This window comes from Amblyomma americanum, chromosome 1, assembly GCF_052857255.1.
Source record: "Amblyomma americanum isolate KBUSLIRL-KWMA chromosome 1, ASM5285725v1, whole genome shotgun sequence".
Lineage (NCBI taxonomy): Eukaryota > Metazoa > Arthropoda > Arachnida > Ixodida > Ixodidae > Amblyomma > Amblyomma americanum.
This window is the reverse complement of record NC_135497.1, coordinates 255,952,810-255,970,702: the sequence shown is the minus strand read 5'-3', so window position 1 is coordinate 255,970,702 and position 17,893 is coordinate 255,952,810. Positions and strand designations below refer to the sequence as shown.

At 43.9% G+C, this 17,893-nt stretch overlaps 1 protein-coding gene across 4 annotated transcripts in view; it reads right to left on the bottom strand.

Annotated features, from left to right (window-relative positions):
- Nucleotides 1–17,893, bottom strand: part of LOC144114968 (protein SCAI) — a 63,041-nt gene that overhangs the window by 14,339 nt on the left and 30,809 nt on the right. For all 4 annotated transcript variants that reach the window (XM_077649045.1, XM_077649047.1, XM_077649046.1 and 1 more), the window contains exons 11-12: nt 11,605–11,778; nt 9,828–9,928 (exon numbers count right to left, since the gene is read on the bottom strand). In XM_077649045.1, coding sequence (XP_077505171.1) covers nt 9,828–9,928; nt 11,605–11,778 — 275 coding nt within the window. The remainder of the gene's footprint in view (nt 1–9,827; nt 9,929–11,604; nt 11,779–17,893) is intronic.

Genomic DNA, 17,893 nt, shown 5'->3' with positions numbered 1-17,893 from the left:
TTTGAGGCGGTGGGATAGACTGTGGACGTACGGGATTGCGACCCGCCGCTTAAGCCTTTCTTCACCTGCCTTCCCTTTGACACCACCAAGCTCCCGTAGTAAAGCTTCGACCACCGCATTAACCGATTCTAGAGGGTAGTCCGCCTTGTCCAAACGGTCAACCTGCTCTTGCAGACTGGCTTCCATGTTATGCGGGCACGACTTCTGCAGAGCCGCACGCAGGCTGTTCATCACAATGCCGCGCTTCACTACCTTCGAATGAGCCGAAGCATAATTTAAAACCTGTTTTTTGGATCTCGGCTTATATGCCCAGCACGTACGCTCACCCGTGACGCAAAGGGACACTTTTAGAAACTGGATAGTGCCATTCACTGGAAGTTCATGAGTGAACCTAAGCCCATCTGCACATCTGTGAAAAACATCTAAAATACCAGATACAGAAGAGGCACTTTCCTGGAGGCTATTCAACTTTACAATCACCAGATAATCGTCTACATATCTGAAACATTTCACAACACTCTTATCTAAACCCTTAGCAATGCGCTTGTCACAATGGGCTTGTCACAATGGGCTAAGAATATATCACTAAGCATAGGCGCTAAACAAGACCCGATACATATTCCATCCTTCTGAATAAAATAGTCATCTCTGAAACACACCACAGTTGCTTTCAAATAAAAGGATAGCAATTCCAAAAAACTGTTTACTGACAAACCACAAGCGTTCTGGAAGTCTACCGCGCCCCCGTTTTCTATGAGGTCACGGAGAGCATCGATTAGTTGTGGCTGTGGAATGCTGTAGAACAAATCTACTATGTCAATAGAGAATGCAAAGTTACCACATGGTGTTTCGTGCAGCTCTTTTAGGTAATCAACCACTTCCATCGCATTCCTGGCCCTAAAGGGATCAACTACTGTTAGAAGCTTAAGTTGTTTTTGCATGAACCTTGAAAGCAACCCTTGCCAGGATCCCTGCTCAGAAACAATGGCTCGAAAGGGCAGTCCTTGCTTATGTGTTTTAACTGAAAAGAAGATTCTTAAACTATTCTCCTCAGCCCTGTCCACCTGTTTTTTCAGCGCAACCAAGTTTAGCTCCTCACATAAAACCAAGCCTTCTTTCTTTAATTTCGCAATTCTCTTTTCGAATGGATCGAAGTTCTTACATATAGCCTCTTTCGCGGATAATGCGAGCCTGTTTCATGCTCTCAGTCTTCAGCTCGCTTCATCCATAGTGCAAAATAAATGCTCCGTTTGCAATTATTCTCTCTCTGAAAGGATATTTTATTCTTTGTTTTCATTTAACATATATATGGACATACCTAGCATGCTCACATATCTTTTTTTAGGGGCACTTCTGGTTTAGTTTCTGGTTCATGGGGTTTAACGTCCCAAAGCGACTCAGGCTATGATAGATGAAATAGTGGAGGGCTCCGGATGATTTCGACCACCTGGGGTTTTTAAGGTGAACTGACATCGCACAGTATACAAGCCTCTAGCATTTCGCCTCCATGAAAATGCAACTACCATGGTCAGCAGAGAACCCCTGTCTTTCAGGTCTTTAGGGGTACTTGTGTTCAGATGAACTCCTGATAAGATGAGCAATTTTTATGGTCCCTTCAAGTTTGTCTTAAAGGGAGTCTACTGTATACATACATTGCAAGCACAGACGCAGAAGGGTCTCAGAGCCAAAAAAAAAAAGAGAAAACAATGCAGAAACAAAAAGAACCATCAGCGTGTATTCGAAGAAATGCACTTCACAATTATAAAGCCTGACTGACATGTCGCTGACACAGTCTATACCTTACTTCCTAATAAAGTGATTAGAGAACTTCTCACGCTTTATTTTCACACTTGTGCAGAACTTTAGCAACATTTAGCGGAGTATTATATATTTGTGTGGCAAGCAATGCATTGGTAAGTGAGACCGCCTTGTTTTGAATTGACAACTCAAGCTCATCAATGTGTACTTTGATACAGTGGCCTGTTTGCCCTATGTTTTACCCATCTCTCTTGAGAGTGTCTCATTTGCGTTAACCCATCTCCCTGTATTCGATAAGAACCAACTCACACAACAGCGCATCCTGCTAGTGTGATATGACTCAATACAATGAGAGCAGCTTCATAACCAAGTACCGCTGCCAGCCCATCAACAAGTGCTACAGTGAAAGCTCGTTAATACAAACCTCATTAATTTGAATTTCTGAATAATTCAAACTGTACAGCTTGGTCCATCCACACTCCAATGGATCGTATATAAAATATAGCCTGTTAATTTGAACATGAATGGGTTGCGCCACCGATAATTTGAACTACGTGCCGCCACACCTCGGCGGCCTGGGCTCATGACGAACCAAGCAACATTCCCGCAAGGCGCTGCCTTGCCTCTTTAGAGATGTGGAGAGGGTAAAGTATGCGTGCAATGTAGAAGGAGGCTGGATAGATGGAGATGGGGGAGGCTCTCTCTCTCCACATTAGCTGCAGTATAGTGGCAACATGGTGGCGGCAACTATCCATGACCTCCGAAATTTTGTACCTGGCTGTTGGTCTCGAAGGCCTCAGTAGCTTGTTGTGTTAGCTTTTGTTGTTGAGTGATGAATGACGGGACCAGCGGCAAGATACAAAAAATCAGATGCGTCGCAGCATCACTGGTACTCCGAATTCGAAGCCACGCAGTTGTGCACAACACCGCAAAACGAACGAATTGAAGCTTTAGCATATGTTTGCTGCGCATCTTTTAAGGCGTAAGCCTTACTTGCCCCATTGAGTGAAAACCCGTCTCTCTCTCTTTCTCTGCCTGTCTGTCTGTCTCGCTCTCTCCCTCCTCTTTCTCTCTCTGTGCGTGCGTGCATGCATGTGTGCGTGTGCGAGAGAGAGATAACACTCAATGGTACCCATAAAAGATAGTGTCTTCATGCAACCTGGCAGGTGGTGGTTAAATCAATGATTGGTCGCGCGAGGTTGCCCAGGGCAACCTGAATTGCACAAGTCCCACCAGTGGCAGCACCTGCCATCCAAGGGCAGTGGCACACAGCTTAACCACTGCACCACTGCACCAAGAGTAGTATGAGGACATGGTTAAATTAATAATTGGTCGTGCGAGGTTGCTCGAAACAACCCGGATCGCACAAGTCCCACCGGTGGCAGCAACTGCCATTCCAGTGCAGTGGCACATCACTTAACCGCTGCACCACCATGCCAGGAGTGGTATGAAGACTCCCAGGAATCTATGAATGTTATGTAGAAAAAGAATTGCATACATGGCAATTAACCCATCAGAAGGGGCGTGGTGGAGTCATGGCGGTGGCTACATAGAGTGCCATGCAGAGGTAGAATTGCCAGCTATGTGGCATTGGGTTACATCACGCCGCAGTGTGCGTTCCATGCGCTTGGTTGAAGTCATAGCAGTCAACCTAAGCGGCGTGCCACAGCACAGTGGCTTAGAAATGTTGTCTGTTTGCAGTAATTATCACACCAAAATGCTTCAAGACAAGATTGAAACCATGCGTGAAGTCGACGTCAGTGTGTTCTCGAAAAAGGACATTGACAAAAAGCAAAAAAAAAAGAAAAACCCGAAAAGATGGTTTGGCAGTTTGCGACACGGGGTCGGAAGACTGAAAAATGGGCCATGTAAGTGCGGCCATCCTGTCTACTTCTGCTTTTCAACTTAAGTGGTTGCGCAGCGTCTACAACTCGCAAGTGTGAATTTGTGAGTCGCGGAGGTTGCACTAATGTTTTGATAGAAAAGTGGCAGCTGCATCACAGTCGCATGCTGTTCGATTTTCCAGCCTTGCGACCATGTTCACACGCTTGCACGCCCTTCAAGCCTCCGGTGCAGCCTTCCGCTGCGCAAGCTGGGAGGCACTGAACGCTGCCCGCCTCTTGAGTTTTGAAGGCAAAAAAGAGGCCTTCAAATAAGTTTGGTCTTCAGAATAGAGGGTGCTGGCTGTTGCCTTCTGGGAAAAAAGCAAAAGATGATGACTGAATATTTTACAATAATAAAATAGGGTAACATAACTACCCGACTGCTTCCGAATAGCAATGTACCGCATATTCTAATCATTTTGGTTAGTTCAAACTTCAGTTAATTCGAACTGCATTGGCATTCCCGTGAAACTCACATTAAGCTTTTACTGTACGTTCTCCCAGTTACCTCATGCCATATATGTTGATTTCATGTGAGGACAGCGCCTGTCAAGACATACTGTATGAACTCATGTAAGGGCTACACCCATGTATGGGCTGCACCCTGTTTTCCCCAAGGAAATATTAAAAAAAATAATATCCATGTAAGGGCCGTTGGGAAAACATCTTAAATACAATGGGCAAAAACCTTAATAGCTACACGACTGGGAACTTGCTGTAGAACACGGCAAATGTGCAGCAGGCAGGAAATTCGATGTGGCCGAGAAGTGCACCTGACGATGGTGCAAAAGGATGCATTGAGGAACACAAGCAGCAAAAAGCGCTCTTTCCGAGACAAGCCGTGCAAGTTTCCGGAACTGGAAGAAGAGCTGCACAGCTAAGTGATGGAAGCGCGGAACAACGACTATGCGTTGACAACAGACACGCTGTACGACTTCTTGTGGGATGAGCATGCACCAGAGCACAGCACCAGCTTGGAGTCGGAATACTCTGCAAGTGACGACTGAACGTAGAATAAACGCCGCTCATTCCCTGATCGACGTGTTTTTACTTTAAAAAATTTTTTTTTCGCACATCGCGTGTATGGGCTGCACTTTGAAAACTGGCCCTTAAACCTGGAAAAAAAAGTGCAGCCTTTGCACCTGTTCATAGGGTAGTAATGTAGTGTTCAGGTTTTTTTTTTTTTCAGTTTTTGAGTCCAAACTGTGATATCAGTGTGCATAACCTTTGTGGCATAAAAGCACGCTTCCCTGACCAGCTGTTCAAAACGAGACAAATTCTTGGTGACTGTTCACTTTATTCTTTGGTTATACACTATGATGCTCTCAGATTAAAAAAGGCTAAATGAAATGCGCATATAAACCAATCACCTGTAGCGCCCTTCTTCTAAACACTTACTTTGCACTAAGTATACCATATTTATTCAAATGTAAAGTGAGTTCTTTTACCGAAAATAGAAGTGAAGATACCCTTCACAATATAATCAAATATTGCCGCAAAGCTTTGTAATGTTCATGTCATTTGTTCATGTTCAAGGCCACTGGCACGCGACTTTATCACTTCGTTTGTGAAGCAAGATGTGACCAGGTTTAGCTCGAATGATCACGGCCAGGTGGAACCGATTCTATGGTGTTTGAGGCTATTGTGGTTACATTTCACGCCGTATCTCAAAAGATCGCTGTCAGCTTTAAATTAGGGGTGTGCGAATATTGAAATTTTCGAATACGAATCGAATACGAATATGAAGAAAAAATGGCTTAGAATATTAAATCGAATATCAAATATCTGGTCAGCACAAAATATAAATTCAGAACAGATAAACGAGCAAACATTGTTGCTCATATATTTTTTCAAAATAGTGTATGGCCTTTGCAACTGAAATAAACGAAACTAGACTGCCTGAGCACCGTATAAAAAAAATCATGACGTGCACAGAAATGTATCCCACTTAATTGAACAGCATAACAGTATCCAACCTGCAATGTGGTCAGGCAATATGAAATCCACAACATGACAAGACTGGAAACAAAAATAACATGATGGCTAGTAAAACCTCATTAATTCGGAGTTCAAAGAACTGACATAAATGCCCGCAGGTTATTCGAAGGTCGATTTATAAAATGCCCCGCGGCCCCCCAAAAAAACTACCAAAAGTGCGGTAGTCTTATGAGGTGGCTCTATCGTGCAAACACCTGTAATCACGTGACGAGCACCGAGTTTCGGCGTGCTGGAAGACATCGCGAACATAAGTGAGATGGGAACGCACATTGACGTCGGAATGGTGAGACTGCTTCTAAAAAGGAAAAAAAATTTACCAACGACGCGTCAGTCAGCATCTGAAAGCGGCACGGTGCTGAGATTGGACTACTGGCGAATGCGCGGGCCGACAGTTGCCATTGTCATGGGCGAGTGGCGAAGCTCAGAAACCAAAACTACGCGGCCAGGTTATTTTTGTGACAGGGGCTCTCTGATCGTTGTCACACCTGCCGTTACGCCAACTTAAGAGGTGCATGGGTTACAGTGCACCATGCAATAAATAGGCGGGATTTCTACAGTATCGCTTGCCCTGTTATGACACCTCGACTCGCCCCTTCGGGAGCCTCACGCGAAATTCCGCAAATAGGCTTTCCCGCATAGCGTAGTTGACCAAAACAAGATGGCGGTGGTCACGCTCAGAGAGTTAAGGTGACAAAACGAATGCCATGGGTGTGGGCATTAATCAGATAACATATTACAGAAGGATAAAAAAATAAACGCGCTTTCGCGTTGCAATTGCTCGCAGCACGTGTGGTATGTGGGAAAGCCCACTTGCGGAATTGCGCACAAGGTCAAGCCTAGCGGCATCGCAATGCTATCGGTCCATGTGATAAACGATGGAGAAGAAAGAGAACAGGGCCTTTATATTGTTTTCATAGAACTTTAAACTCTATATTCAAATAATTTTCCCAGATATTGCGCTTTTGCCACAATCAAATTTCCGAAGTTCGGCGCAGTATACAATCGCTGCCGAGCATTCGGGAATTTTCGAATACAGTATTCGGAAATTCACGAATATCATTTCTCGAACACGAATATTCGCACACCCCTACTTTAAATTGAGCACGTCCGAGAGCGGTGGGTATTCTGCTCTCCGATGGCCGTTGAGCATGCTCGTTGCTATCACCGCTACCATCGAGTTCAGTTCTTTGTGGGCGCAGGTCAGCCCAATAAAGAGCTTTGTTTGGAAGCCTTGCACTGGCCGGAAACCTGCTTGCTGGACTGCGGTCACTACACCATGATAATATTATATGTGTTAGAATTGAATATTACACTGAAACAAAAGAATATTATGCCTTATTTACTCACACATTCGTTAATGCATCGTGCAGGTTGGCACCCAACTTCGGGAAATGGAGGAGTAAAAAAAAAATGGAAGCTCCGAGCCATATATCCAACCAAGGTGACCAGCACAGCGCTTCACATATCGAAGCAACAGCGAAGCAGCTAGAAACTAGTCACTGGAAACAGCGTACTTGCGAACCGAGCACAAATTCGACACATCATCAGGAGGAAATGGATAGACCCCACAACGCATAAAGACCTTCATTTTGTTATAGTTTTGTTTCGTTCTGTTAAGTTTGTCAGACACCCTCAATGTCACCATCGATGTCGCATGCTAACGGCAGTAATCCGCATGGGGTGCATGAACACTTGGTGTTGCTATTGCATGCGAAAAGGCACTTTCGCTACTTTCCTCGGTATTGGTATCTGATGCCCTTTATGACGACACTGAACTCGTGTGCTGCCACGCATTTTTGCAATGGCCCTGTGTGTAATATGATTCGTTTAAATGCTGCTGAGAACGGCCACCCACACGTGGTTGAGTGACTGGGTTAGGTTTCATTTTTAGGGCTGGGCCTCTAAAGTGCATGGTCGACGTCGTGATGGCGCAGTGCCACTCACTGCTCATTTGTGTGTTGGTCTTATCTGATAATCTTTTTTTATAGCTCTCTTGAAATAGAAAGGGTGTGTGAAAGCCATTTTTCGATGCAGTAGTTTGGTTCATAAACTTCTACCCAACTTTCCAATGTATATGGCTGCTTTCTTTGCGTTGAATTTGTGTACTTCCATTTTTTTTTTTCGCACACATAGTTGACCCTCGTGTTACAATTCTATGTGTTTTTTTCCCCCATTTTGCACCCACAAACTCGACGCTCATGTTACATTCAAACAAATATGGTAAATAGGCAGTAGACACAAAACTTTGCCAAAGGCTTCTATGGTAAGCCATGGTGCTTTGTTCCCTTTGCTCACAATTGACAGATGCACCAGTATGTGTCCAATGCAAGAAGTATGGAGTGAGTACGAAATGTAGAACATCAGAATTATCGCCATACTGTTATTTTATGACCACAATAGAAACAGAGATGAAAAAATTGTCAAACAATCTAAAATCAGTAAAAACAGATAGCTGCAAGAGCAACGTCAATTAAACTAGGGCATTAAACTATCCTTCTATGAAAGCTATTTCTTTGTCTGAAAGTAAAACTGACGGGATTTTTAACAGATTTCACCTTTTAGTTGTATATGTCTGTATATTTTATTTGTACCACTCTGTCTGAGCAAGGCTAGGTTCCTAATGTTCAGATTTTAGCCCCTCTTTCTGGTGGGGTCGACTTTGCCTCAATGTGTACTACGTTTGGTGCATGACATGGTGACCTTCTTCCTGGGATGGTTTCAAGTTTTGTGTATCTTTACTAAGACAATGGCTCCATGATTACACTGTATCGAGTTGGAAGGAGTTCCTATTTTTCATGCACCTTCTGGGTATACAAGCATGCTTGACTTCACAAATAAGATCACTTGGAAGCCAGTGCCTGTATGGCTTGAGTGTTTTCTTCCGTCTTATCTTCTGCACTGTTTTTCTGGAATTATGTGATGCAAACCCAACTAGCACAAATGAAACTTTTGATTAAAACCTTTCTGCTCATGCTACAAAACCTGCTGCTGATGGCAGTGCCGCAAAATCTTTTCAACATTGTTCCAGAACACTTGTCTGCAGCATGAGCCAAGCCTTCAAAATGTTACCACTTAGGAAGTTTTGGCAAACTACTAGACTACGACTCTTAAACACACACACCCTAACCATTTTCGGACTACCACAACTAGGGAGATTATCTGACTCATGACTGAAAACTGAAAGCAGCAAGCAAATTTTATTCTTGCTAAAGTAAAACAAAGCCCCGACTCTAAAATAAAACCAAGTAATATTTTCTGTTGCTTACACTGACCTAGATCGAAAACACTGCTTCACTATGCAGTTATGAGGAAAGAGCAGTAATTTAACCTCGAGGAGAGAAAGAGTAAGTGGTAGGGGTACAAACTTTCCTTCTCACTCAGAAAAGCATTGTTCTGTACTCTGAACAGAAAAGCCAGGCGCAAATTCTTGCTGACACTGTCAGTGCCTTCAGGACACCCTCATTCCATTACAACAAGCATAAATGCCTCGTCCAAGCAATTGCAACAGCATGCAAATGCAAGGGAACTGGTTAAGGAGGCCCTGCACTTCATTTCTGCCATGAAAAACACACAACCACAAAAAGCTATTTCCAATCACCTCTCCTGGTTCCAAAGGACCTCAAAAGCCTACCACATATCAGTGCATCACTGGTAGTACCAGTAGCCACTGCTGCTTTGGCACAGATGCTTCTACACCTTAAAGTGTATAGAAAAAAAATGCTCACTGCTTTGATTCAAACAACCTCAAAAATAGTTATACTAACCAAGATATTTATCAGCATTTCAATCGAGGCAAACTTAGCCTGCACTCAAGTGGCTCAAATTCTCTCAGACGTGCACAAATACGCTAGCACAAGCCAGCAAAAACTTTTACAGAAGAGCTCAAACATGGCCATGTTTCTCTTCAACTTGAACTGAAGTGAAAAAATTTATATTTATGGCTGGCAACTTAAAACACTGTGGCCGAAAATACCACAGCTACAAGGCAAAAATACATCCTTCTACTGAACTGGGCACAAGTAAGTACATAGCAATGTGTGTGTGTGTGTGTTGGGGGGGGGTATTATACAAACATGTGCTACAAAACAAGTTCACTTCACATATGACTGCATTTCCATCCTTTCAAAAAGCTACAAGTACAATGCACTTTTATGCTCACTTACAAATAAGAAGAATAAGTAAACTCACCTTGAACATTCGATGTAGTTTTAGGACAACATGACAGAAGATAAACCTCAGCATCAACAACCTTAGGAAGTCATCACCATAGAATTGCAAGTATGCGGGATCTAGGAAGTAAAAAAAATCAATGCGCTTAATACATAGTGCAACTAGGACATCAGTATGCTAGTGTAGAAAAATCTGGCATTAAAGCAAATTGAGAAATCAGGGCAACTACCAGAACAAGATTATCATATTTACTCCTGTAATAAACACACCCCCCACTTTTGCCATTGAGATTTTATACTTTTTTTAACTGTTAGCTTCTTAAAAGTGGGCTCCTGTTTCTCGTGCCATCCGCAGCGCAGACCTTGACAGTGCGCCAAGATGCTGCGTGCCAATAACGTCACAATGTGTTTGTTTATCTTTTGACGGGAGCTCCTGCAACGGGGGTGGCGTGCTCGGCGAATTTGGCAGAGCACCAAGCCATTGTGCGCTCTTAACAGAAGCGCCGGCGGCGGTGGCTTGCTCAGCACACTGCAGTGCACTGGCTGTGCCACTATATGCTTAGAAAGCCAGTGAGCACTTGAGCATCGGAGAGGAGCGTAGTAGCTTAGCTTAAACCAAAACATCCTCTACACTGAAATGCTACGAAGAAAGCAGGACCTTCAGACCCCCAAACGATTCGGCGAGCTCGAGATAGGGAGCAAAAATGCCTAACCCCTCACCACAGCTAAGGCTTAAACATTCGCATGACACACTCGTAATCGTCCTGCATTCTTTTTTTTAACCTCACATAAAAAACGTGCATCTCACCTTCAGGGCCGGTATTCAGCATGTTTATTTTATATCGCTGTGATTGGTCGGCACCACTGGCTATCACAAAATTTTCGAATCGCGCCGTAATACAGCAAACACTTTTTGAAGTGAACGATGCTGAACACCAGTGGTACGAATGAATCTGACCGCGTGCTTTTGTTGATGATGGATGGATGGCTGGGAGGGCTGGTGGGCGGGCAGGTGGACGGACTTATGATATCAAATTTCAACTCCCCAAAAAATTTGTTAGAACTTTTTCTCCCGCGTAATGATCATTGAAAACTAGTGAAAATCTGGTGCTGTTTGCAAGAGGTTGAGCAAAATGTCAAAACGTCAGGATACTCAAAGCTTAAACTACAGTGGCACCATCTATTAGGATGTGAACATCTCTATGTAAACTTTTGCACTCTATGGTACACATCCAGTCCTCTCCCACAGGTGGCACTACAAAAACTTGTGAGCACAAGTTCTATGCCTCTTTCACTCAGTGTGCAGTTTGACTAAGAAATGACCCAATGATTCACTTTGAAGAAGTATGTATACACGTCTCCAAAATGGTGCAAAGTTTGCTATATAAATAACTATTCACTCTCCAGCATTATATTCCATCCTCCGGCATAACTGACACAAACCACAATAAAGCTTATTATGTACATAAGAAAAGACAAGACAAGGACATTCATGTAATACAAGCCACAGAAATACATATTAAGACACTTCACACAATATAATACAAATCACACTGCAATGCTGTCAGAGTACATCAACAATTGCAAGTTGTACACACCGCAGTGAACGCTGCAAAAGCGGGAAAAAGTGCACCCAAGAATGTTTACTCTTTCACTGCAGCGAGATCACATGGAATGGAATGAGCAAAAGGTTTCTGGAAACCCTCCAGCATGACTCGGGTGCTGTCCACTGTGGTGCGTCTTTTTTTTTCCCTTACCAATTCTTATACATAAAAGGGCCAGCAGTATGAGCATACCTATGCTGCGGGAGCGTATGAGGACCCGACTGGCCTCTGCCATGAAGCGGTTGAGGTGGCCCAGGGCCTTGTCCCAAAGTGACACTGGCACATCCACAACATGGCACACGAAGCATAGGGCTGTTAGCGGGCTGTGCAGGAACAATGTCAGCAGGTTGCCCTTGTGCTGTTGATCTGAATAGGTAACACGTAAAGCATGTTACAGATTGAGTTCAATGTTTTTCAGTTAAAACTGAAAAAATGCAGGAAAAGTCATAAAAAAGAAAGTATTAAAATTTTCGTTTTAAGCCAAAAACCAACATCAGTACAATGAATGCAAGCAAGCATAATAAAGGTGGCAAGCCGATTTGTGCTTGGTGGTAGTTTTATCATGGCTCTTGTGTAGTGACAATGTGCATGGTGGCGAATGCACCTCCGTGCAGCCGAGAAAATGCTGCTACATACTGTCAAAGCGGTTAACAACAGCAAAACATAGGGCAAAAATAAAAGAAAGGAAAAAGGGGGACAGGCTTCTCATTTAGGTCCGCACAGCTGCCCCAGTGTGCCTGATGTCAACACGTCCTCACAAAAAAATATGAGAAGAAATATAGTACACCATTTCATTATTACTCAGCTACCTGTGAAAGCTACGGACAGGAAGAGGCAAAGACACTGCTAGATGGTGACATTAGTGCAAGCAAGTCAGTGAAACTATTGTCAGGAAAAGTTATGACAAAAAGAAATATTCAACTGCAAAAACAATGGAAAAAAAAAATACGCCACATAGTCGCATCTCCAACAAGCAATGAAGAAATGATACAGACTTTTGCGTCGCTCAGAGAAAGTTGAAAAACATTCAGATTAACTGCAAGCCTCTTGGCACTCAAAATTTTGCACAGAGGTGGCATTTGGCAGAATTTTTGTTTTGTTACAGTAAAACCTTGATAATTCAAACTCAGTTAATTCAAAATCCTTGATACTTCTCAGAACTTCTGTGGTCTCATAATTTCTAATGCAAATCTGACCGGACAATTCAAATGGCGGCCTGTACCAGCCCGGTAAATTTGAAGACCTGCGGTGTTACACAGGAATTCCCAATCCCGATTTCGCCGTATACTGGTGAAGCGACGGCCCCTCAGAGCCACGAGGCGGCACCGCGGAGCGATGCCCATGCTTAATATGTGAAGCACCTCAGCCCCAGTTCTCCCAGCACAAAAACCAGCCTATGCTACCGCCAAAATGCACACCTGCGCTTGTCCTGCGACACAATCATTCTTGCTCTGTGCCCGCGATAGCCTGACTGTATGCAACGCCGGCCTGCACAGTTTCCTTGGGTGGTGTGCCGTGGTTAGAGGGTTAGGTCACCAGCATCTTTGACTACATACTTTAAGTATCGCTGCGTATAAGTAGACCTTTCCTCAGAAAAACAACCATCCGAAATTAGGGGATCGATCTATACGTGGAGTCGACCTATTAGCGGAGTCTAAGGTAGCTTTAAATGAGCAATGGGTAATGTGCACCACATGCCGGTGCCCATTCCCTGCAGAATGCATGGGGCTCCAGGCATCAAAAGAAGTTCATTCATATACAAATCGGTTCCACTAAAGAAAATTCCAATTGCGCGCCGTTTAACCAGCTCGTTCGCACTGGCAGCCGCTTTCTTTGACGAGCGGTAGGCAGTGTGAGAGAAGCTTTAGATAATCTCCGAGGCCTGTGTCGCGCTGAAATCAAACAACAGGACCACTTGCAGTTCTACTTTGCTAGTGATCAGTAAGGCCCATGCAAGTGTGGAAGGAAGGGTGGAGCACCGTTTTTTCGCATTTGATCTTCATTGGCTTCAGACTACTCTCCTAGTGATTCTATCGTTGTATGGTTGTTGCTTTGAGTTGCACGCTGCAATTCCATCCTGTCAGAAACTGCAAAACAGTGTGAAGCAGCAGGACAAAGTGGGGGGAGGGGGTGTATAAGCTTCAACTTATGTTTGAAGTAAACTCTTTTTTGGCCAGCAAGAACAACGAGTAGGTGGGTAGACTTTTATGTGGCAATATATGGTAGTCACAAAGCTCGTCTAATAGATTCAGCACGTTCCAGCAACAAAAATTTTTTCCTGGGTCCCATTTTTTTGCTGTCGGTTAATTCGAAAACACAGTTAATTTGAATAGTATTTCTTGTGGTCCCAATGACTTCCAATTAACAAGATTTTACTGTAATACATGTGTGTGGGGTACTTACCTGATCAAGTCAGAACTGATCAAAAATCCCCATCGTAACAATGAGCCAAAAAGAAACAAAACAACCTTCTGCAGAGACGGTAGCGCCATCCCACGCATGCAACAGAAACACTCTGCCGCATGCACAAAATTGCACCGGAGATCAATGAGTTTAGTATCAATGCAATAAAGCACTTTAATCCTTCTTCTCCATAGTCTACTTTCGCCTTTCTGCCAACAATAGCTGTGCCAAGTTAGCAAATGTATATCTTCGGTGTTCTTTCCAACAAAGTACCAGAACGCCACTCATAATGCAAGTGTATAGTGCTCTAGAGAAGGCCATTACCGTGACCTGTCTGTGTGAATCTAACTTTATGCACTATGTACGAAAGCAATACACAGACACGTTACAGCCTGCATGGCAGGGAGGCCATTCTACAGGCGGACTCAACACAACGCTGCTGGATCAATCACTGCGAAGGCGTTTTTTTTTTTGTTTGTCACCACTGTAGATGATGTGGATTTCTGACTAATTCTCACCAATTCAAGAAAGTACCACACCCAAACATGGTATAAATTAAAAATTACCGCCAAATGCACAAACAAGCCAGATGTTAGGCAGTAACAGTGCGAGTTGAAGTTTCCTCCCAACGTGATGCATGATGGCAACAGTCATCACCTATTGCTGCCACTAGTACATACTCACAAAGCGACGAGACTTGGCAAAGAACTCTAGTATAAAACAGGACGCGTTTACAGTGTTGCTCGGTTCCTGTTGCTTCAACATTCAGTCACTTCACATAATCAGGGAAGTAAGACTTTAAACAGCGTAATGTACGATAAAAGCGATGATAAAAAGCCCTCATTGATAACACTGCACAGACGTGCCAAACTACATTTCGGGGTGCTGAGGCTTCTCAGAAGCGAGAGACATATCACATTTATATAGATATAATGAGTTTTTTCCCTCAGTTCGTCGGTTTCAGAATGCATTCCGCATTATATTCGGAACACAGGTATGAATATCTAAGAATAATGTGATTTCCTCTTAGTGCTGAAGATAGCTACAGCGATCTTTTCCACGACTTGCAAGCTACTAGGAGAAGCCAACTTTTCAATGACCTCTGGGCTATGCGGCGCGAGAGGGAGTAGAGACTGGCTATGGACGAAGGAAGAAGGCAGCATGGGCAGTTGAAAAGGAGAAAGCACTGAAAGAGTTCAGCAGGGAAACCAAAGAAAGGTGAACAAGCATAGAACTGGACAGCACGAAACATGCAGAAGCAGTGGCACAACGGTGCTGACGGCAGTTGCGATGTGGGAGACTATGCACATTAATGCATATGAGGCTTCGCTAAGCTCGATGGTGCTCCACACACTTCTGGAGTGTTCTCTCTCAAATAATATCGACGTACCCATTGCTTATTTTTGCGTGCCACCTCCACTTTTTCCGTGCCTGGGTGTAGTTGGTTTGAGCTGGCTCAGATCATATTGCAATCGTAATATAAGGGGTGTTTCAGCTAAGACTTTACACAATTTTTAAAAATCAGCTTTATGAGTAAGAAGAACGATTTTTTCGGCATAGCATTGTCAGCGGTGAAGTACATCAGAATACAGCTAAGGCGTGCTAACTAGCAGGCTGGTTAACTGATATTGAATAGTTAACTTTTCAACTATTACCGTCAGGCTCTTTAATTACTGAGAGACGTGTAGTCCACTGTAAGTAATATCCATATTACTTTTTAGAATTTCCACTGTAAGTAATATCTATATTACTTTAAAGAATTTCGAAAACACGATTACCCTCGGCACTGTGGACCAACAAAGTTTGGCTATTTCGACAAGTTAGGTGCACTGGAGAGGTTGCTTTGCCTGCAAGCTTCTCGAAAGCGCATGTATTTTGGCGCGATTTAGGCAATATTTGCTGGGCCACAGCACCAAGGGTAATCGGGTTTTTGAAATTCTAAAAACTGATATGGACATCACTTATGGGGGGCTACACGTCTCTTAGTAATTAAACAGCCTGACGGTAATAGTTGAAAAGTTAACTATTCAATATTAGTTAACCAGCCTGCTAGTGTTAGCACGCCTTAACTGTATTCTGATGTACTTCGCCGCTGAAAATGCTATGCCAAAGAAATCGCGTTTTTAACTCAAAAAGCCTATTTTTAAGAATTGCGTAAAGTCTTAGGTGAAACACCCTGTATATATATATATATATATATTTTCATTTTCGTGAGGTATCAAACTCCCCCATGTTCGTGGTCGCATTTTATATGTGCAAGTACAGTATATCATAGCACTTTTCCCTGTTCCACTATTCCTGCCAGGCTTTCAATGAACTTTTTCAATGCATGGGTCATGAAGTGAGCTTCAGCAGCTTCTTCACTAGAAGTGCACACGAAAAAAGATTGTCATTCTCAAAATGAATCAGAAGTCACGCACCCGCAGTCTTCTGCTATTGACTAGCCTTGTGGGGCACTTCCGGGTGATAGGCAAAATTCTCTGCAAACCCAGAAACTGAGCGACATGATGAGCAACAGCGGCTCAGTGGTTCCCAGGTAATCATGTGGCATGTCGTGGCAAATTACCGCCTCATGCAGTTAGCGCTTTAAGCTATGTGGGGACTCACCCTGCTCCATCCCCTTGGATTTGCTTCCCTGCGATACATCCTCCCTAGTTACCATAACTAACATAACAAGCATGCGTCATAGCAACTGCGTCAATAGCATGCGTCATAACTTGCATGTGTCATAGCAAGACTAGCGCCGCAGACAGCACATTTCGGTGCAGCGCTTTGCCCTCTGCCAGCGGGGCGAAGCCTCGTCAGAACTTCTCTCATGAGCTCATCCTGTCTCGTCCTAGATCTTCTTCCTTGCCTTAGCATGGACAAAAATTTGCCTGTGAACCTGCTGGTGAGTCGGATGACCTTTATTCCTTAGCATATTTTGTTGCTAGCCGGCGTTATTGTTGTTGCAGCAATAAATGCCATTCTGTGTCAGCCCCTGTTATTCCTTTGTCCCCGTAGAGCAAGGCCCGCTACGGTCTGCGTGCGCTCCGTAGCGCACGTGATCACGAGGTGAGGTCCGACAGTTTGAACTGGTAGACACGGTTAAGCAGGAAATATGTATTTATCTCACCTATTTAAACCCCACTTCTGAGCATCACATGTGGGGTTGAAAATAGGGGGTAAATACGTTCTCCCCACATAACTGGCCGACCATCCAAACCACCAGACCCGGCCCCTTGATCATGCGCGCTAACAAGCACACATTGACCATGGCGGTCCTACCTCTGAGGGAACAAAGGAACAACACTTTGGCTGACACAAACAAGACATTTATTGCTGGAACAACAATAATGCTGGCTAGCAACAAAGTATGCTAAGGAATCTAGGTCGTCTGACTCACCAGTAGGGTTACGAGCGAATGTCCACCCACGCTAGGGCACGGGAGAAACTCCGGGGCCAGACGAAACGAGCTCATGGGAAAAATTCGACAAGGCTTCGCCCCACTAGTGGAGAGTGGAGCGCCACGCCAAAACGTCTGCAAGCAACGAGTTAGTTCCCGAGCTAAAGAGGAAGATCCCCCGCACGCGCAGGTTAGCTGAGGTAGGTAACTAAGCAGGACGCATCGCGGGGAAGCAAACCCAAGGGGACAGAGCAGGGCGAGTCTCCGCAGCTAACGGAATTTTTCTCCGGTTGTCTCTGAGTGACGCAACAGTACTTGCATTGCAATAACCAACTGGTCAACCAGATAGTCAACAAAGGACACGCTTGAAACCCCTTTATGTGGGAAAGAAAAATAAAAAAAGTGCCCGCCAAAAATGACACCAGCGAGCCTTCATGTGAACGAAACCTTTACGAGAAAAAAAAGAAAATTACGTTTGCGCATGAAAGAAAATAAGCCAAATTTCAAGGTAGCATAGATATGAAAGGGAGTATAGACAAAATTTTGTCTGCACGTTTGTTTTGCAATGATGCGCGAGACATTAGTCTACATGAACCACCACGGGGTATTCGCCTATGGCCAGTAAACAATTTATGAAAGAATTCACTGCTTCATGCTATTTCGGTTTCAACAATCAAATGATAGCTGTGACGT